The sequence below is a fragment of the Lissotriton vulgaris genome, chromosome 5, assembly GCF_964263255.1.
Source record: "Lissotriton vulgaris chromosome 5, aLisVul1.2, whole genome shotgun sequence".
In the NCBI taxonomy this organism is placed as follows: domain Eukaryota; kingdom Metazoa; phylum Chordata; class Amphibia; order Caudata; family Salamandridae; genus Lissotriton; species Lissotriton vulgaris.
In genome coordinates this window covers 1837529349-1837552385 of record NC_141693.1, presented here as the reverse complement: position 1 = coordinate 1837552385, position 23037 = coordinate 1837529349, and the positions used below count along the sequence as shown (strand labels likewise).

At 45.8% G+C, this 23037-nt stretch overlaps 1 protein-coding gene across 3 annotated transcripts in view; it reads left to right on the top strand.

The window, feature by feature from the left end:
* The window catches only part of TBKBP1 (TBK1 binding protein 1), a 368191-nt gene that overhangs the window by 117761 nt on the left and 227393 nt on the right, over window positions 1–23037 (top strand). For 2 of the 3 annotated variants that reach the window (XM_086924304.1, XM_086924305.1), the window contains exons 2-3: window positions 10814–11090; window positions 11916–12026. In XM_086924304.1, coding sequence (XP_086780430.1) covers window positions 10869–11090; window positions 11916–12026 — 333 coding nt within the window. In that variant the 5' untranslated portion in view covers window positions 10814–10868. The remainder of the gene's footprint in view (window positions 1–10813; window positions 11091–11915; window positions 12027–23037) is intronic. The other variant, XM_086924306.1, reaches the window with a different exon arrangement.

Below are 23037 nucleotides of genomic sequence, written 5' to 3'. Positions count from 1 at the left end.
GGTGACTAGAGATGTCAAAAGTCACCAGTAATAAGGAAATTAGAGGTCGGCTTTCATACATGGATTTCAGGCTTCCATGTATCATAAATAAAGTAAAATGCACACCTGAGCAATGTTTGCAGAAAAGAAAAGCGAACTATTTTTAGACAGATAGAAACAATGTAGCTAGGCTTTGCGCAGTGAGTCATAGTAATGCGCCAATTGGCAAAGCGGCAGGCCCATTGCCACATGCTGTAGGGTGTTTCAGGCAGAAGGAAAATGTGAATGGCAGATCAATGGATGAAGCCTGCTGACTGAATGCCCGTATGTATATTTTGTATATTTTGGAAAAACAATAGTCTTGTGTGACAATTAAAACTGGCAAAGGCCAGACCTAAAAATGTGTGACAGTGGATAGCTACTTCAACTACTGAGAGGGGTCTCTAAGGGCAACAGGCAAACTGGAACCCCGTTCCCTGCTCTGAGCACCCCTATAATCCAGCACTTAATTTGTAAAAATAAATAAATAAGTACGGCCCTGTCAAGGCACCACATATTGCCACTGTACTAACACAACTACTAACCATCACACTGCTACAAGTGTGACAATTCAGACTGTTCGTGGCCGCCAAAGCTTTAACACCTTAGCTGCGTGTAAACATTTCTCCCCAGTGCTGCGCTGTCCATTAGAACTAGTGCTGAATGGACGTTCAATGGTCGTGCGCAGCACTGGGGAGGTAGCGCTGCTGACGACCATTGGCCGTCAGCAGCACTTAAGGGGTTAAGAAGGGCTTGGCAGCAGGTATTAGTTGTTTTTAATGTATATTGAATTTGCAAACAGTTTGTCTGCTCATCAAACAGCACCACCATGTGGTAGCTATCATAAATGCAGGTTCCGGCAATTAAGTGCTTGCCGAGCACCGGAAACCGCCGACTGAAATGAAGCACTGCTATAATCCCATACAAAGGCCCAGGGTGCGACCCTCTCAGTCATCAGCTAGGTTGGCAATGTCCACCATTTTGTTGCTCCAGAACGTCCTTCAACAGGACACTATGCACCTGAAAATGGTATTATCAGGCGGTGCTGTAGTTTTCGCTACAACTCAATAGTTTTCTGCCCCGCTAGCCACAGGCAGACATTTTTAGATTTTCCCAACTCCGTAGGTATAAAGAAAACTGCGCCCAACTCTGTCCTGAACCGCCGTGAGGAACTGCATCTGTTGTTTTTCCAATTTCTGCAGGTTTGACAAGGTATTGCTGTGTCTCACATCTTCTACATGTGGCATCAAAGGCCCTGTCACGTAGCTTGCACTTTACCTGGAATACAGCATTTAAATTACTCATCAAAGTGTCTCTTTTATCTGGCGGCGTCATGTACCCTTCGGTGATTAATGCCGGCAGCTCTGCCTTGTTTGGTTTGGTAATTTAGACTGCGTAGGATTCGCGCCCCTCTCAACTCTCCCGTGTGTCATCAACAGAGCACCTGCACGGCACGTGGGGGCGCGCGTGCCTCCAGACACGCAGGGTGTAAAAACATAGACAGCTTGAAAATTATAGTTTGCCAAAATGTAGACTTTACATACCCATTTTTCTACAATCTTTATTTGCTATTAAAGCTATAAATGAGAGCTATATAGTCCTTAATTCAGCCAAACTCAATTCCACCTACCGTAGGACAGTATTGATCCCTTCGCTGCTGTGTATTTCTGAAATTGTAACAAAATATAGAGTTTAGAAACAGTAGATATTTGCACATTTCCGAAATTGTGAGTGCCCATACTAGCGTGAGAGTTATAGATCATTTTTCAAAGTTATGTTATGTTATGTTATGAAGCTTTTATATAGCGCACGGCTACTCGAAAGGAGTGTCCCGGCGCTTACCACCTGCAACTCAGAGTAAAAATAACACAACACAGCGAAAAAGAAAGAGGAAACAGAAAAAAAAGAAACATTGTGAGTTCTTTTTTACACATTGTCTTTCATTTGGAAGGCAGAAATGCATCGAAAGTCAATAGGTAATAACAGTTGCTCTACAATTCTGTGTTACCCTTAGTCTCCCGATAAAAATGGTACCTCACTTGTGTGGGTAGGCCTAGTGCCCGCGACAGGAAGCGGCTCAAAATGCAACTTGGACACACTTTATTTTTACCGTGAAAACTAACCCTTTTTTTGCAAAGTGCCTAGCTGTAGATTTTGAACCCTTGCTCTAGTGGCACCTAGGAAAACGTAGCAAACCTCTAAATTTTTTTAAACTATTCACCCAGAGAATCTAGCATGGGTGACTTGTCTGGCTCACACCAGGTTCTGTTACCCAGAATCCCTTGCAAACCTCAAACTTTGTCAAAAACCTCATATTTCTTCACATTTCTGTGGTGGAAAGGTCTGGAATCTGCGTGGATCCACAGAATTCCACCCATCATGCTTTCCCCAAAGTCTTCCGAGAAAAATGGTAACTCACTTGTGTGGGTAGGCCTAGTGCCTGCCACAGGAAACAGCCCAAAACGCTACATGGACACAGCACATTTTCACAGTGAAAACGGACCCTTTTTTTGCAAAGCGCCTAGCTGTAGATTTTGAACCCTAGCTCTGCCGGCACCTAGAGAAACGTAGCAAACCTTTACATTTTTGAAAACGAGACACCCAAGGGAATCCAGGATGGGGTGACTTGACTGGCTCTCACCATGTTCTGTTACCCAGAATCCCTTGCAAACCTCAAAAGTTGTCAAATAAAACACATTTTCCTCACATTTCTGTGGTGGCAAGTTCTAAAATCTGCGTGGATCCACATAATTCCACCCACCCCTCATTCCCCAAAGTCTTACGAAAAAAATGGTACCTCACCTGTGTGGGTGGGTCAAGTACCCGCAACAGACAAGGGCCCAAAACCTATAGAGGCGACATAAAAATGACCTATCACAAAACACCTTGGTTTTGCAAGGGGGGTCCCATGAGTTTTTGGCCCCGGTCTCGGCGGCCTTCTAGGGAAACCTACTAAACCCACACATTTCTGAAAAATACACAACCGGGGGAGTCCAGCCACGTATGGCTGCGTGAGTACCTCAATATTTCCCTACCCAGAATCCCTTGCAAACCTCAAATTGTGTTGAAAAAATCCAATTATTCACATATTTCTGTGTCGAAAAGTTGTAGGATCACTGGGCAGACACAGATTTCCTACCACCCTGCGTTCCCCCAGGTCTCCCGATAAAAATGGTACCTTGCTTGTGTGGGTAGGAATAGTGGCTGCAGCAGGAAATGGCCCAAATCGTACCGTGGAGACTTCTAAATTACCTATAGCAAAACTACGTAATTGGGGGGGGGGCAACTGTTTTTTTTTTACCCACAAGCGAGGTACCTCACGTGATACGCCATGACAAGCACCAACTTTCACGGCAGTACCCTATGGACATTTGAGAGCTTCCACATAGATAACTCTGATTGCAATGTACCCCGGGAGGGGAGGACACAACGAGATTTGGATACAGGGTTTTCAGATATGTATGTGGTTTTCTTCTTGTCAATAAAACAAAGTTAAACATCAAAAGGGACAAGGCACACCCTGCTTGAGAAAGACAGAAAAGACAAATATTTCTGCATGGCCATCTATTCCTCAAGCACACATACATACTGGTTGGATTTGGCACGAGGGTGAGTGATGGTTCACTATATACAATTGTATTAACAAGAGATTTCACAAAAATGAAAAGCACTGTTATTAATTGAAAGGACAAGAAACTGAACCATTGACTCTCAGCTCGTGAGCTGTAAAGCCAAGACAAGGCACCAACCACTTTACAGGCCATTCATACACCTTTCATACGTGTGACACATACAAAATCATTCACACCGCCAGCTGCAAGCCCATCACATTCCAACACTCACACCAGCAGGCAGTGCCATTCAAGGGCCCATCACTTTCACATGCCCACATTCCTGAAAGAGCGATCTCCGCCAGAACCCCATCCGTCCTGCCATCGAGCAAGACGCCTATCAATTTTCCCATATGGAAGCTCCAAAAAGCCGCGCTCCCTACCCAAGAACCATCATTACCCACTCCATGGTTAATTTCCGTGATGGCCGGTTAATAATGCACTGTAACTCTCTCGCGGCTCACTCACCTTATCACCGCATTTCGGCTCAGCTCTACCAGAGGCTATGTAATAATGCAATTAGTCTCAAGACAAACATGACTAAAATGTTTTTGTCCTGATGATGATGCATGTATTTCTGAATTGCATCGAAACGGCGTCGACCTTAAAAGCAACATATGTTGTTGTGGAATTACAAAATGCCTTTAACAATGGTTTGCTCAGAATGAATTCTAGTCTGTTATACTGAATAATAGTACAGACCGCCTTGTGCGCTTTTACATAAATTGCTGTCACTTGTTTTGTCTTGTCTCCTGTGGGTCACAGGCTGTGCCCACTTTTGTATAAATGTTGAAATACTTGAACCACTGCAAAATATTTAACTAATAAATTCCTGTCCGGCTGGACAGAGGTCATATATACTATCCAGTATATGTCTATCATTTTCATGATCCTAAATAACTAGGGTCCTCTGTTTTGTGTAACACATTCCTGAAACAGCAACCACACCAGCTGATGGATTGTGTGGACTGGCGTTTGGCTAGCAGTGTGTTTAGTGACCAGCAGCAAGTCACTACTCGCACACCGCCAGCCAAGCGCCAGTCCATGCACACCACCAGCCAAGCGCCAGTCCATGCACACCACCAGCCAAGTGCCAGTCCACGCACACCGCCAGCCGAGTGCCAGTCCACGCACACCGCCAGCCGAGTGCCAGTCCACGCACACCGACACCCGAGCGCCAGTCCACGCAGCCGAGCGCCAGTCCATGCACACCGCCAGCCTAGCGCCAGTCCATGCACACCACAAGCCAAGCGCCAGTCCACGCACACCGCAAGCCAAGCGCCAGTCCACGCATACTGCCAGCCAAGCGCCAGTCCACCCTCACCGCCACCCAAGCACCAGTCGACCCTCACCACCAGCCAAGCACCAGTCCTTGCACACCGCCAGCCAAGCTCCAGTCCACGCACACCGCCAGCCAAGCACCAGTTCACGCACACCACCAGCAAAGCGCTAGCCTACACACACCGCCATCACATTTAGGGTTTTTTATATAAAAAAGAAAACCCAAATAAATTAGCAAATAGATACAAATCTACTAACACGAAATCTGAAACTAAATACATTGAAAAAATGGCAACCTTGAAAATGAACAAAAAGTATAAAACAATAGAGACCAGGCAGTTCACTTTACCACTCATGGTTGCTCCCAAAAATGATTTTGCGTGTGGTACATTCTGAACCAAGCAGGCACACACAGCTCGGGGTTAGAAGGACACTCTGGCAGTAGCCTTCCCCATACCTCTTCGCCAATTGACTCTACATCTCCTACTGGGAAAGTCTTTTGAGGGTGTGGTAGGAATGTGATCAAGAAAGTGGTGATCTTTCAAACTAGCCACATTCTCCACCACTCCAACTCGAGGAACACTTGCCTGTTCCACTACAACAAGGCTGCCTATTACAGACTCCTGAAACTTAGCAAAAGTTATCTTTGACTCAGGACAACAATCCTTGAATACAACAAAAGCATTAAAGGTTGCCTAATGGAAAAGATGGATAGCCAACTTCTTATACCAAATGTAAGCCTTACGAAGAGCAGTGTAACGTTCCAACCTCTGATCTACTATATCAACACCAGCCATGTGCCTATTATAGTCTAAATGCATTCAGGTTTGCACGCTTCAGCAACCTGATCCCAAACAGTCACAGGTGAAGTGCTTTCATCGTGGATGGTAGTCCGCATGTAGATCTCTCTCCTGTCTGAAAACTTCACAGCGGGAAGTTCCTTGCTACGCAACACAATGCACTGTCCTGCACAAGCGTAAACCTTTACGGTTAGAGCGGATTGTACCACAAGCAACAGTGTCCACTTTGGCCAATTCCCTGAACAACTGCACACCAGTGTAGAAGTTATCTACATATAAATGGTGACCTAAGTTAAAAAGGCCTCTACCAAGCTCTCACACAATTTTCTCAGTCACTCCAAAAGTGGACGGACACCAGGGGGGTTAATCCTGGAATCCTTACCAGTGTACACCCTGAAATTAGAGATATATCCAGTCCTACTGTCACACAGCATATACATCTTAATTCCATAGCGTGCCCTCTTACTAGGAATGTATTGCCTAAAAATCAAGCAGCCCTTGAACAAGACCAAAGACTCATCCACTGCTATATCTTTCCCTGGAGCATAGATCTCAGATAATCGATCTACAAAGTAATCAATGACAGGCCGAATCTTAAAAAGCCGGTCACAAACAGGGTGATCTTATGGCAACGCTAAACCATTATGGACAAAATTCAGCATCCGAAGCAGAAGCAAATACCTATCACGACTCACGCCTGCTGGAAATATAGCCATTACCATCAAGGGACTAGTAGACCAATATGAGGAGATTGATGGCTTCCTTAGCAAGCCCATCAAAAAAGTTAAAACCAAGAACTTTTTCATCTCATCCAGATTTGTGGGAGTCCTCCGGGTAGCTCTAAGTGGGGCCAAAGACTAGCACTGTTGTCCCTCAAAAACTGTTCGGCATACAAATTAGTCTGCTCAACAATCTCTGCCAAAAATATATCGTCCATAAACAACTGAAAAAATTATCAGCAATAAGTTTTCAGTATTCACTCTACACCATGGAACACCAGTAAGGTGCGGCTGCACCATGCCTAGGGCAACTCAGAGGTCAGCACTTCCAACAGGAAGCCTTGCAATCCCAGGCTGCAGCCTAGTTGCCTCTTGCTGCACTATCAGCACATCAATGTCCTCCTCTAAAACAGGCACTTCATCCGCACTATGAGTAGCTTCATCATCCGATGATTCCTCGTGGACAGAAAACTCACTGCCTGAATCTTCCACTCCCTCCTCTGCCTCAGATGCAGAGTCAGTCTCTGAACCATGGTCAGAGGAAGACTCAAAAAGCATGCCAACAATATACGGCTAGCCATTATCCTTACTAATAAAGGAGACTGCACAAACAAGTCAACAGCAACTCACACTGTGCAAAATCAGAAAGTAAAATAAATGTGTGCCTTTATCTCAAAGATTCATATACTCAAAAACTATACGATTCACTTGCAAGAGACAGCTACACTCACCAGCCTCTACTCTGCAGAGACACAGCAAAAACCAACAATATCCCACTAGAAAGAAAAAACAAAACCAATTACTCACAAGACAACAAAATACACATCGAGAACAAATGCAAAAAGTTTTTGACACTCAAAAAACAGAAGCCAAACATACTGCTATTATTACGCCATTTGCAAAAAAACAAAAAACACATTCATGCAGGAAAATGAAACTCATTTACATTCTACAAAAATAAGTCGCTTACCAAACACATGCATCTACACAAACAGCAGAACCACCAGTAACGAAACCCCAACCTTGAACAGTCTAAAGAGCAAAAGCCTTGAACTAGAATACAAAGGGAGAAATAAAGCATTACAATTGCAATTCACAAGAAATAAAACAATTAACATTATAATATGCTATGTCACCACCCAAATGGTCAATCTGTCAGATGGGCCTTCAAATAGGGCTGAGGAAAATGGGGAGTGATCTTGCCCAAGGGATCAGGTGAGGTTGTCTGCCAGGCCGATCTGTTCCCCAGGTGGGACAGAAATGTGCCCCCCCCCCTTGCAAAAGAAATAAATCCCTAGTGTCTAGTAGGGTTTTCTGCCTCCCCCTCCCGCCTAAGGCAGAAAGGCCAAAAAAAGGGGCAGAGCTGCAGAAAAAACATTAACCAAATTTTACCCCTTTAAAAACAACCAGGTTGCTTCCATTACACACACAACAAAATCCCTGGTGCCTAGTGGGGTTTTCTACTCCCCCCCCCCCCCCACCTCCTGGGGGCAGAAAGGCCAAAATAACTGGCCGATCTGCCCACGAGGGGTCAGAAAATACATACTCAATACTTCATTTCCCTGGACGTGACCCTTGCCCAAGGGGTCACTTCCATTTAATTTAAAATAAACTCTTTGGTGTCTAGTGGGGTTTTCTGCCCCCCCCCACCCCCTGGGAGCAGAAAGGCCAAGAAAACAGGCCGATCTGCATCGGGGAGGGGGTGGGGGGGGGGGGGGGGAGGGGCAGAAAAACAATTAAAGGCCAAAAAACAGGCCAATCTGCTGGGGGGGGGGAAGCAGTATTCATTTTAAAGAAGTCCCTGGTGTCTGGTGGGGTTTTCTGCCCCCCCCCGGGGGCAGGAAGGCCAAATAAGGAGGGAGGGGCAGAATACACCTATTAAAATATTCTACCCCCTGGAAGCGACCCATGCCAAGGGGTCGTTTCCATTTTATTTTTTTAAAAGTCCCTGGCTCTAGTGTCTAAAAAATAATGTGCCCCTTGTGGAAGCAACCCTTGCCCAAAGGGTCGCTTCCTTCAAATAAAAAGTGAATCCCTGGTGCCTAGGGGGGGCATTCCTGTTGTACGTTTGCGACGCCATGCGTGATTGTGCAGCAGGAATGCCCTGCATTGAGACATTAAGGGGGAGGAAAAACTCTTTCCTCTCCCCTGATGCCTCAATACATCCCAATTACCACCCCACCGGAGCAAGGAAACGTACCCGTTTCCTGCTGGACGCCTAGAAGCAAATGACTTCCAGTGTGTCCGGCTGCTCCTGATGACGTCGGCGTGCGCTGCTTGGGGGGAGTCGGGGGCCATCCCTCTTTCTGGGGGCTAGATGGGCTGCCCATGGAGGGAGTGCCAGCGCTTCTCCCATGGGTGGGTGCCATGACGGAGCTGTTCCATCATGAGCACACGCCCAGCATTGCTCATGACAGAACCGCTCCGTCATGAGCATAGAAAGGGTTAAAGGGACGTTCCGGCGAATTATGCCACATTAGGTCCCAAAATCAAAGCAGACATCTGAAAATGAAGGAACATTATAGAATGCTTATTGTTGATGATTGCTAATTTGCTAGAGAGGCGACTGGGAAAAGGGAACTGTATTTTTTATCAACACTAGATGGCGCCTTCAATTTCCTATTCTAAATTCAATTGAGCAGTAATTGAACCATATATGTATGGTCGATATTTCTGCACTCCATATTTTTAATTCTGTGGTTTTTGCTGTTTGTGTTTTAATCAATCAATCAATAATCAGGATTTACAGAACAATGCTAATCACCCACGAGGTTATCAAGGCGCTGAGTGCCATACTGCTAGGGTGTGTCGCAATGATTCTGCGGAGTCACAGAACTACGCTTGGAATCATGGGTCCTTAGTAGGCAGGGGCTGAGTCATCCTACCACCTGAGTACCTATGAGCCTGGAACCGACTAGCTTTAGTGTCTCACTTGTCCTTCTACTCACTCACAGAGGAACATGTGATTAGACCCCCCAGAACACAACACTCCCGACTCTCTCAGGAATCGTGATTACAGGACACACCTTTTCGCTCATACTAGTCCACAAAGAATTCTGACAGAGACACAAGGAACGATTAAAAATGTTTAAATTACCTATTGTGCTCTAGTATGCAGTATACATGCCACAACAAGTAGGAGAATGCCTAACACAAATACGGTTAGCATAGCTAGTAGTCCGTAAATAATAAATGGAACTGTCATTATATTCAACGGTGTATCTTGACCTCCCTCCCCTTCTACAGAAGCAAAATTAATATATATCAGAAGATCTCTAGGTGTTAGCAGCAGAACCCATACCTCAGTACGCACAGATGAAGCTCAATATCCCAGACGTTGTCACAATCTTTTCCCTGGAAAGGCCCCTCTCCAAGAGTGTGTTACCTATCTGTGAATACCTATATGACAGAAAGTACATGTTCCCAAACAACAGCTGCATTTGTGTGTTTTGTCTAGGTGCTAGTGCCTGACAGAACAGAATAATAAAGGACATTGTTGTGCGACCTTGTCTACATGTTCAGACTAAATTCCAGGAAAAGAACAGAGCCCAAAACAACAGCGTGTTTTGTGTGAAAGTACATTGTGGCATAAAGCAAAATATATCTGCACAGTAATGTGTCCAAAGCAGAGAACAGTCTGCAACGTGATCTTGCTGACATAGGGAAAACGACAATGGGGCTGCACATGACTTATGACTGGTGGACTCAGTTGACCAGCCAGGTCTTGAGCCAATTTCCGAATTCCTGAAAGGAGGGTGAGGTTACTACACAGTATCACCTTGTTTTTGTCTACTGCTAGCAACCCTCCACATGCCCTGATGGTACAGTACACGTATCCTGCCATAGGAGCACTGCCAGTGTTGGGCAGTAGGTATTGCATGGCTGCTTGCCTTTCTGTCCTACAGGCAGGCCACCAGAAGAACCTGTGTTTTTGGTAGTAGGAGGCCCCTTTTCTCTGTCCTGCAGGCAGGCATCAGCGTGTCCCGACCAAACAGTACACCGTTTGTTGGGCAGTAGACATCGCCTCTTGCTTCGCTGTCCTGCAGGCAGGCTTCATTGTGTCTTCACTGTGACTGAGCTGGAACATACCCTTTGTTGTTCTACAGGCATGCCCTCTCCTTTCCCTGTTCTGCCACCAGACCACCATATGTGCTGATTTGATCCTACCTTTGTCAAATAGTAAATGTCACTTACTTCTCCTGTAAGCAGGTATCCATATACCCTGATTGGTCCAGAACTAGGGGCTCACCATACATTGGGTTGTAGGCATCACCTCTTAGCCCTCTGCCCTGCAGGCATCACCATACTTTGATTGCACACTATCCCAGGAGCTCCTCCTGTCTGTTTGTAATTAAGCCTCAATTCTTACTTCTCTCTCCTTCAGGCAGACCTCTACATGCCGTGACCGTGCCCTGTGAACGTCCCCGCTGGTCCTTGCTATGGACTCGATGTTCGACGATGACATTACCATCATCGCTCAGGAGTCGCTGTGCCAGGATGAGGAGTGGATCGACAGCCCCAACACTGACCTCTCTAGTGAGATGTGCTCGGCCTCACACTTTGCCCTCATCACTGCCTACGATGACATCAAGGACCGTTTGACCGGGCTGGAGCGGGAGAACTCAACTCTCCGGAGGAAGCTAAAGCTTTATGAAGTCAAGGTCAGGTGTGAAGCATCGTACTCCTTCCCCAAGTGTCTCCTTGACTCAAAGAGGACATGAGATGATTCCAGAAATGTGTAGTCTTTGTTACCACAGTTACTCTATCCCCCTGTAACATTTTCCCCAAACTAGTGGTACAGCCCTCCCAACATGTAAGGAGGTTCCATTACCATGAAGGTGGGGGGCACACAATAGTGACTAGAACACATACCTTGTTCTTCCTCACTTGTCCCTCATGCACAGTGTCCTTTGATCCCTGATGTTCAATATTCAAAGCTTCCAGTCTCCCACCGGCCCCCCGTCACAACTTGCCCTCAGTCCCCAACTTTCGAAAAGCCCTTGACTTCTAATGTCCTCAGATCCTTGGCTAGTTCCTTTCCCCTGGCTTGTGACTCACAGCACCCCATGGATCTGTATGCAGGTAGCTCAAAGGGTGTTTTAGAGCAACTTTTCCGTGGTCCACTCCTAGGAGCTTGATGTGGCCTCAGCTTCCCCATGGCTTCACAATGAAGGATGTAACCATGGCCACATCATGAGAAGTCCCTCTGACTGCCAGGGCACGGCGTGCCTGTGTTCCTTATTGCACAATGCCCCTTCGGCTATGGTTGCTTGATGTCTCTGTGGTGCCTTTTGCATAGCTTCCTAATGACCTGCTGTGGCACGGTGACCTAGAGAGTTGAGCCATAGACTGTACTCTTGTTTCACAGGATGATTTAAGTATCAATTTCTTTTTAATTGAGTGGCATCAAAGCTTGTGGTGTGTGTTTCTTTCTGAAGTTGCTGTTTTTGTCTTCTTTTCTGCTGCTGGATTTCGGCACACATCAGTACCCATTGATCACACAATTTGAAGAGGATCACAACTTCTCAGTGTACGACACCAAAGAGAGCTCCCTGGAGCAGAAGGATGTGCCCAGCCTGCAGGAGATCCAGCATGAGGTGATACCCATACCCACGCCCATCCTCGACTCTCCACCGACAGCCCACACTCCTACTCCCCACACCTGCCTCGCGGCTCTGCTCCCCACACCTGTCTCACACGCCGCCCTCAACCCAACCACAAACCCCAACTTCTTCCCCAGTTCCATGACTTTAACACTCACCCTAATCCCATGACTAAAGGAAAAACACAATGAGATTAGTGGGGATGGGATGCACATGCACACCCGGTAATCCATTTTATACCAAACTTACTCCATTAAAAATTTTACGGCGTGCAAAACTTGCTCCGCGCTTCGTCTCATTGCGCTGCAACATTAACTGGGACATGTGGGAACCATCTGTGGTTCCACCAAGCTGCACAGCCACCAACTTGTCTGAATCCAATGAATAAAATTCAAATAACTAATTATTCTATTCTTCTCCATATATTCACCATTCGTTTTCAACCTTCTTTCTTCACTTTTTCTTTCAAATCATTTTATCCAATCAATATTTTACACGCAAAAGCTCAGGAGCCCTAGAGGGGTTCCACTTGTCATGATTTTATTAAAAGGACCCAATGCATTTCGGGAAAAGATTTCCTTTTGGGTGTCAACGTAAAATATTGATTGGATAAAATGAATTCAGACAAGTTGGTGGCTGTGCAGCTTGGTGGAACCACAGATGTCTCCCACGTGTCCCAGTTAAAGGAAAAACACCAAACCCTTCTAGCTTTTTTTCTTTCCATAGTGAACACTATTTAGAAATACTTTCACAACGGAAGAGCATTAGGGTCCCTCTTACTCAAATCTTTTTATTAATATAAACGTCACCCCCACAGCTTTATTGTATCCGTACTGCACCTTAAACATCTCCCTCCAGCACCTAAAATATCTCCCTCCCAGACCTTGACTATCCCGCCCACACATTTATTATCTCTTCCCCATACCTTGAAAATATTGTTCCTACCCCTTACAATTCTCCCTCCCACACCTTTACATCTCTTTGCCACACCTCGAATATCTCCCTCATTACTTTAAATCTCTCTCCTTCACTTTTCTTATCTTTCATCTCACACCGTGAATAGCTCCATCCTGCACTTGCATATCTCCCTCACCCAAATTATCTCTTCCACAAAGTCATGATCTATTTCCTTATTATTGAATAGATCCCTTCCACACATCGCCTCCCATAGCCTCAGCATCTCCCACCAGCACCGTTAACATCTGACCCCACACGTTGAATAGCCCACTCACAACTTCTCATCTCCCTCCATACCATGAATCTGTCTCTTCCTGTATTTTGAGTATGTTCATTGTGCAGTACAGGTTCTTGACTGATCTCTGCTTTCTTCATCTCTCTATTTTTGGGGATTATGCTGATATCTGTTTTGACGGTTTCCGATGTTCTTTCTGTTTTGGAGATTATGTGGACAACAATGCTTTGTTTTAAGGGTTCGCATCGCTTTCTCATTTGGGGTTGTTTGCTTATTTCTCCTACTTTCGGGGTCCATTCTGTTCTTTGGTGTATCATTATTTGATGATTCCCCCTGTTTACATCTTCTTTGGAGATCCTAATGTTTCCTTGTGTACCGCTGTTTTGTGTTTCATCAATGATCTCTATTTTTGGGAATTCATTTTGGATGTCTTTGTTTTGAGATGTCTTTGATGATCTTTCTATTTTGAGGGTTCTTTTCTGATCTCTCTTTGGTGGTTCATTGCTCCTCTCATTCTATAAGGAAGATCTATGCTGTTCTATCTGTTTTGGGGTTCTTTGCGGATTTTTGTCTCGAAAATGTTTTATTAATGATTGTTCAGTGCTGTGGATCTGTTGCTGATCTTTCCGTGGTGGTTCTCTGTTGATTACTGTGTTCTGATTTCAATAGTGATTACGATTGTTTGACGATCGATTTTTTTCTCTCAATTTAGTGGGTCATTTCTAATCCCTCTGTTAGGGGAGTTCTTCGCTAATCTCTCTGTTTTGGAGCTCTTTTCTGCTCTGTATTTGGTTGTATATTAGTGATGTCTCTGATACAAGGGTTCCTGCTGAACTGTCTGTTTTTGAGTCTTTGATTATTTTTCTCTGTGGTACTTCAGTGTTGATCCCTTGGTTTTAGTGTTCTTTCTGCCTTAGATGTCTTGACAGTTTTTGACAGTCTTGTTTTGCTCAGTGGTTAATGGTCATCCCGCTGTTTTGAGATCTTTGTTGAGCTCTCTATTTTGGATTCTTTGCTGATCTCACAGTACCTGGTGGTTCTTTGGTAATAATAGATTTGTGGGGTTTTTGCTCTGTATTGAAGTCCTTTGCTAAGATCTATATATTTTGTGGTTTGTTACTGGTCCATCAGTTTTGAGGGGTTGCTCCTCATCTTGCTGTTATGTGATTCCTTGCTGTTGTATCAGAAAAACAAAGTGGGGAGGAAGAGGATTATCCTCCTCGATTAAATTGTATTATGTCAAAACATAGAAACCCAGTAGTTATACACCTAATAACTACCCTGTATCAAGAACAACAAAGGTTTTCTTATAAAACCCTCACCCCCCACGGTACCCCTTGGTGGCATGCTTCATTATCGGGTCCATCCCGATCCGCTGTAGATCAGGGCGTGCTATGACCTACGATCTACGCTGGAGCACTTTTTGGTCTTTATTCGATGATAAAGAAGGTGTTTATGAAAGGGGGAGAGTGGAGGATAGTATAGTGTGACGGTGTAGTTTAAAAATACCTGACTAGTAGGTATATCTGTTTTATTCCTGCATCTAGTCGGTATGGTTATAAACTAGGGGGTGATTAGGAAGACAAGGTTATAATGTGCCTACGATCCTATGGGTCAACATGTTTTGAGCCAGGCCCCTATTGGCTCTTCTTTGGACCATGGGAAACTAGTTCCGTGGTCCCACTCCTGTACGTTATACACAGAAAACACGCTATTTGCATGCCATGCCACATTGTGAGAAATACATATGTATACCACCTAATTGGTGTTCTTTATTTTTCGCTTTGTGGAGATATAAAAGGGAGAGTTAGGTGCGTATAATCTTTTTTTGTATATACTTTTCTGCACCATTGCGTGAAACAAACATGTAAATAAAATAAGGGAATTATATTGAAACATTGGCTGAGCACTTCACTTTAGATGCATTAATAGTGTATCATGGTTCCTCTGGGGAGAAGGTGACCTGTTGTCACACTCTGTAGGGGGGGGAAAATAAACGCAATTCAAAATTTATGTCTTTTAGAAGACCGATTACTGGAACCTCTTTCGAAATGTGCGCATGCCTTCCTGAGGCCGATTATCCAAAAGACCGACACATGACTTAAGGATACAAAATCAATACAAGGTCTTCTAAAAGACATACATTTTGACCCAGGAATACGCATCCTGATCGGACTGGACACCGAAAGCCTTTGCACTAGTCTGCCGCATAAAGAAACTCTAAACATAATTGAAGAAGTACTTTTTAAGGAGGAGTGGTCTTTTCCAACACCTAGGAATGTGGTGATGGAGTGTTGTAAATGGGCCCTTACACAGAATTTTATTTAATTTGAGGTGAAGCTCTTCCAACAACAACAACACGGTACCAGCATGGGGAGCATCTTCTCCCGAGTATTGCATGTTTGTACGTACATCATTTGAAATCACACAGAATCTCCACCACACCAATCATATACAATTATTCAAGAGATATATTGATGATGTTCTGTTGATTTGGGAAGGAAATGAGACAACAGCAAACACCTTTTTAATCTGGCTGAACAGACAGAACGAATTTCTAAAATTCACAAACACAATGGGCAGGAATTAATTGGTGTTCTTGGACTCGAACATAGTGGCTACTGACTGCACCCTCAAAACCAATACCCATGAGAACCCCACCACGAAGAATTGTCTTCTATTATGACAGCTTCCACCCTAGACATCTGAGGGAAAAAGCTGCATTTTGGACAATTCTTAAAGTTAATGAGGAATTGTTCCGAGCTAAATGATTTTAAAGCATAAGTCAACCACCTGGCTAAGAAATTGGAAGCCCATAAGTACCCAATTAAAATTGTGTCCCAAGCTAATAAATCAGCAGAAAACAATAATAGGGATGCCATTTTGGAACCCCGTCAACAACAACAACAACCTAGTAAGGAATCAAGGCCAATTTGCCGTACCACCTTTAGCATAGCGTCAAACTTGGTACCAAAGATCATTCAGAAACATTGGCACATACTAAATGGTGGAACCCTGATGATACCACGCTCCATGTTCTCCCACAGATGAGGAAAGAGTCTGAAGGACATGTTAGTACATACCCGCCCTGTGCTATTTAGAGGAGAACTCCTCAGAACTCATTGGCACCAACTACGGGTCACTACCCTTGTAGCACTTGTAATGTATGCCAGTTGACAAAAGCAACAAAAACTGTGTTTTTTAACAATAAAATGACTTTGCAGCTGAGGAACCTGACGAATTGTAGCACACAAAGAGTAGTGTATCTGATTACTTGCCCATGCAACCTACATTATGTTGGTATGAAGACCAGAAAAATAAAAACATGAATTTACTAACACTGCAGTAATCTCAGGTGCGGCTCCCCACTATGAAAATGTCCTTGCATTACATAGAAATGAAGCGTACAGCATGTGACTACCAATGGGTGATTCTGGAACAGATAAGGAATGAAACAAATTCAGAAAGAAGGCTTTTTGGAAGAGAACAATGTTGGGTGGTTAAGCTTAAAACATATGTCAATGGCCTCAACAACAACATCCAGTGGGGCAGCTTCACTTAAGAAAATAACTAGTGTAGTGAACACCTTGTGAAAATAGGCCATATACCTCAAGACCAGTCATCCATCATTTATTTTCATTCTTAAATTCATTTTTTTCATCAATTCACAATCGTTTTATTTACAAAAAATGAATGAGAATGGTAAATAATGATGAAATATATTGAGCCCTACTTTTTCAATAAGTTTCTAGAATTTTGGACAATGCACTACAGCATATTCTTTTTAGCCAATGATTTTTCTCTTCCATCGAGGAATTCCCCAATGAAACCCGCCCTTTGCCCCATGTAAGACAGCCCTTTTTAGAACCAACGTTCTAGTTCTTTTAGACCACGTGAGAGACCACGTAACGTCGGCATGTCCTTAATTGTAACACATACTCCAGAAGAGCACACATCGGTAAGATGTGGTCCCTGTAGCGCTCTAGTTGTTGGTAGCTCCGGCCTCGGCCGGAACTATGTATGCAAAATGTATCACCTTCTGGCCAGGCGTGGCCAGAAGGCTATAAATAAATGGTCGGAGGTCGCTCGGGACTTCCGGTCCGACCAACCCTCCGCAGTGTGTACATGTGTCCCTTTCATTCATACATTGCTGCATGTATATGTACTCACCCCTCTACACTGGCGACGAGTGGGGGATACGGACAGCGACATCACCCGTCGAGCCGCCGTCCAAAGAGGAACAAGACTCTAAGGACACTGATACTGCGCCAACCCAACATTACGCTCGATGAGATACTCATGCTCGCACGGTCACACGAACTATCTGATGTCCGGTCTACAGCAATGGAGGCCGCCATGACCACTCAAGCAGAAGCAAGTGCCGTCGTAAAGACAGAACGGGTAGATGCCGTCCGCGCTTCAAGTAGGGGTGGACGGGGAAGATGGCCAACCAGAACTCCGAGACGAACACCCTGTGGTTACTGCGGGCGTGATGAGCATAGTCAAGATGGGTGTCCTGCGAGAGGGAAGACATGTTCTAAATGTGGAACACCGAACCACTTTGCCAGCGTGTGCAGAGGAGGATTCTGCGGAAGGAACACAGCGGGGAGACGAACCGTAACAGGAACAGTCAGACAACTAAGTCTAGAAGAAACTCAAGAATCAAGACCCATGACAGACAGACAACACCGCCATGCACGGCTAAATGATTCCTCCACTGACGATGAAGGAGAATGCTACTTCGTGTCTGAAAAGAAGGCGAAGACCACAACCGAAATGCCAAATCCAAATTGACGGGTCGGAGGTCACCGGGGTCATAAATACCGGTGCAACAGTGAATGTGATGGGCATACAGCACTACAAAAGCCTCAACCCAAGACCCCAACTGACACCATCTAAAATCAAGATAATGACATACTGCAGCCAAACTCCGCTCCCTTTACGAGGGAAAATGCAGGTACAAGTTAAGGCAGAAGACCGTGAAGTAACAACAACATTCCACGTGATCGACAAGGAAGCAGATCTGCTGGTAGGGAGCCACACAGCAGAAGACCTCAACCTAGTTGCATTCGCCAACGCAGTCAAGACACTCCAGACGGAGGACACACTACAGCTGTTCCCATCACTATTCAAAGGATTGGGCACAATCAAACGACAGCCGGTCAAACTACACATTGACAAAGCCATCCAGCCAATAGCTCTGAAACACCGGAGAGTTCCGTTTCACCTACGAGCGGCAGTTGAGCAAGAACTGACACAACTTGAAAAAAAAGGAGTCATAGAGAAAGTCACTGGACCGACGCCGTGGGTATCGCCCATGGTGATAGCAGAGAAACCCCGGCAACCAGGGAAAATCAGGATTTGCATAGACATGCGAATGCCCAACAAGGCAATAAAGAGAGAAAGACATATAACACCCACTGTAGATGACATACTCACATACCTGAATGGAGCCCAATGGTTCTCCAAGCTAGACCTCAACGCTGGGTACCACCAACTCCGATTGGCGGAAGAGAGTATCTACATAACAACATTCTCAACCCACCTCGGTCTTAGAAGGTATAAGAGACTAAACTTCGGGATCTCCTCAGCGGCGGAAATATTTCAAAATACAATCCGAGAAATACTATCTGGCCTACAAGGGGTGTTAAACGTAAGTGACGATATCCTGATACACTCCAAGACCAGTGAAGAACATCACCAGCGTCTGAGATCCACACTCAAGAGACTAGCCGAACATGGAGTAACACTGCACAAGGATAAATGCAAGTTCTTTCAAAAATCGATAGAATTCTTCGGATACGTGTTCAGCTCCAATGGAGTTCAAGTCGATCCCAGGAAGTCACAAGCCATAAAGCATGCCTCAGCGCCGACCACAGCCTCAGAAGTGAGGAGCTTCATGGGCATGGCCCAATACTGTACCAGGTTCATACCGAACTTAGCAACCATCGCCGAACCTCTCCGAAATCTATCTAAAAAGGAGAGTCCATGGAAATGGACGGAGACTGAGGAAGAAGCATTCAAGAAAATCAAAAATGCCCTACTAGATGGAACGACCATGGCTTATTTCAACACGACCAAACCCACCGAAATACTGGTAGATGCCAGCCCAGTCGGACTAGGAGCCCTCCTCACTCAGGAAACAGAACCAGGAATATGGGCGCCACTAGCGTTTGCGGGCAAAGCCCTCACCGCCACTGAAGCGAGATACTCTCAGATCGAAAGAGAAGCTTTAGCTGTAAAGTGGGCATGTAACCATTTCCACCTCTATATAACCGGACACCCATTCAGAATGGTGACTGATCACCAACCACTCATTCCACTATTCAAAGGCACAGCACCTCACCCACCACCGCGGATCGAAAGGTGGGCGATCCAAATCCAACAGTACCAAATGGACCTTGTGTACAGACCGGGAGCCAAAAACCCGGCAGATTTCTTGTCTCGACATCCCGCCAAGGAAGAAGCACAAGAGGAAGAGCCCGAAAGACAGACCGAAGAATTTGTTAACATGATATCACAAGGAGCATGCCCCCAAGCAATGTCAGCAGACAAAATCATAGAGCAATATGCCAACGGCGTAGTCCTGAAGAGAGTGGAGAATGCTGTACACACGGGATCATGGGAAGGTTTCCTGCGAGACGTACACGGTTGGAGTGAAGATGACCGTGCACGGTTAAATCAATTCTGGAAGATACACAACGAGATCAGCATCGCTGAGAATGGTCTCATCCTGAGAGGCTCAAGAGTGATAATCCCAACGACCCTACAAGAACAAGCGACAGTGTTAGCACATGAAGGCCACCAAGGCACCAGGAGAATGAAGGCCCGTATGCGGGAGAAGGTCTGGTTCCCGAACAGGGAGAACTCTGTTGACACCATAGTGAAAAACTGTCGAGCGTGTCAGCTAACAGGAAGAGCTGTAGCCCCTGCACCGATCATCACAGAGGAACACGCGCCAGCACCGTGGTCCTGGGTTAGCCTAGACTTTGGCAGTTTTCCGGACAGAAGAATCATAGTAGTACTAGTGGACAGCTACACGAAGTATCCAATAGTGGAGGTAGCCCAGTCTATAAGCTTCATGAACATACAACCGATATTGAGCAAGACTTTTGCATTATTTGGGATTCCTCAACAACTGAAAACGGACAATGGGCCTCCCTTCCAGGGGAGTGAGTTCAAAGAGTTCATGCAAAGACTAGGAATTCACCATTGCCGCATAACGCCACAGTGGCCTCAAGCTAATGGCGATGTGGAAAGATTCATGAGGACAATAAATAAGGTGCTGAGGATATCCGCAGTGGAAGGAACCAACCCTGAAGATGCTCTTCAAAGTTTCCTACGAGAGTACAGAAGCACTCCCCACAGCACTACACAAAGATCGCCGTGGGCTCTCATGTTCTCAGGACCCAGACATGACTTGCCACCCATGGCAGAAGAGTGGAGGCCTGAGCCATATCATCCGGAAGGAACCCAAACCCGGCGGAAAAGAACCAATGACAAAGCAAGCAAGAAAAGAGGCGCTCAAGACCGACTACTGGTTCCCGGAGATCGTGTGCTCATTCGGGCCCGAAGGCCTGGAGGGAAATTCAGAACACCATATGAGATCGAACCATGGGTTGTCAGAACAAGCAGAGGCACGGCAGTGACAGCCCGACGCGAAGGTGAAGAGGTAACAAGAAACGTGTCGTGGTTCAAGCGAATCCCATCAACACCTGCCAACACAGAGCGTCAGATAGGTACACCGGAAAGGCAGGACAACAGCAGTGAACCAACAGGAGCTACCTTGAACAATCCGGCATCCACCCAGTCCACCGTGGTCACAGAATTACTGACACCATCCGCAAGAGCCTGCCCTGAGAACACTCCGGTAAGATGAAGAAGACAGTACAGCCTCAGGCCAAACCCTAGGCCCAGTCAAAGACTCGCAGACTTTATGTGCTAATCTAATTTGTTTCAAAGGACCAATTTGGGAAGGAATGTAGCGCTCTAGTTGTTGGTAGCTCCGGCCTCGGCCGGAACTACATATGCAAAATGTATCACCTTCTGGTCAGGCGTGGCCAGAAGGCTATAAATAAATGGTCGGAGGTCGCTCGGGACTTCCGGTCCGACCAACCCTCCGCAGTGTGTACATGTGTCCCTTTCATTCATACATTGCTGCATGTATATGTACTCACCCCTCTACAGTCCCCAGGTCAGAGTTCACAGTAGGTGACTCAGCGAGGGTTTGCCTAGATACAGTAAGTTTCGAAGCCCAGCAGGGTGTGGGATGCTCGACCCTCCCCATAAACTAATATTCTCAAGTATTGTTTGATAGAAATACCGGCACGACGCCCAGCTGGTTCCATATTATGATCCGTATGATCCAAATCGGATCGTAAAATACGTACTGATCTGTACGTTTTGAATATGTTTGTTTGTTGATAGTATTTTCACCCTTGAGGCGGAATCCGGGGGTTCTCTGCGCTACCTGCGCGCTTTTTTATTCACTTTGCAGAGCATTTCGTTATTACTTTTAAAAATAGCGATATTTTTATATTTCAGCTTTTCTAAAAGCTAAATTACCTAACATTGACCCCCACCTTGGCGCGAGACTAGCGTCGCCCAAGGCTCCTTTACCATCGCCTTGTGGACATCGCCACGCCGATTCCAGCCGCATTTCAGGCGCCATCTTGGAATGGGGAAGGTGCCGGTCTAGCTGCTCGCTGGTCCCGCCCTCCCCGGATACAAAAGGGTGCTTGCCTCCACCCCCGAGGTGTTTGTTTGTTGATAGTATTTTCACCCTTGAGGCGGAAGCCGGGGGTTCTCTGCGCTACCTGCGCGCTTTTTTATTCACTTTGCAGAGCATTTCGTTATTACTTTTAAAAATAGCGATATTTTTATATTTCAGCTTTTCTAAAAGCTAAATTACCTAACATTGACCCCCACCTTGGCGCGAGACTAGCGTCGCCCAAGGCTCCTTTACCATCGCCTTGTGGACATCGCCACGCCGATTCCAGCCGCATTTCAGGCGCCATCTTGGAATGGGGAAGGTGCCGGTCTAGCTGCTCGCTGGTCCCGCCCTCCCCGGATACAAAAGGGTGCTTGCCTCCACCCTCGAGGTGTTTGTTTGTTGATAGTATTTTCACCCTTGAGGCGGAAGCCGGGGGTTCTCTGCGCTACCTGCGCGCTTTTTTATTCACTTTGCAGAGCATTTCGTTATTACTTTTAAAATAGCGATATTTTTATATTTCAGCTTTTCTAAAAGCTAAATTACCTAACATTGACCCCCACCTTGGCGCGAGACTAGCGTCGCCCAAGGCTCCTTTACCATCGCCTTGTGGACATCGCCACGCCGATTCCAGCCGCATTTCAGGCGCCATCTTGGAATGGGGAAGGTGCCGGTCTGGCTGCTCGCTGGTCCCGCCCTCCCCGGATACAAAAGGGTGCTTGCCTCCACCCTCGAGGTGTTTGTTTGTTGATAGTATTTTCACCCTTGAGGCGGAAGCCGGGGGTTCTCTGCGCTACCTGCGCGCTTTTTTATTCACTTTGCAGAGCATTTCGTTATTACTTTTAAAAATAGCGATATTTTTATATTTCAGCTTTTCTAAAAGCTAAATTACCTAACATTGACCCCCACCTTGGCGCGAGACTAGCGTCGCCCAAGGCTCCTTTACCATCGCCTTGTGGACATCGCCACGCCGATTCCAGCCGCATTTCAGGCGCCATCTTGGAATGGGGAAGGTGCCGGTCTAGCTGCTCGCTGGTCCCGCCCTCCCCGGATACAAAAGGGTGCTTGCCTCCACCCCGAGGTGTTTGTTTGTTGATAGTATT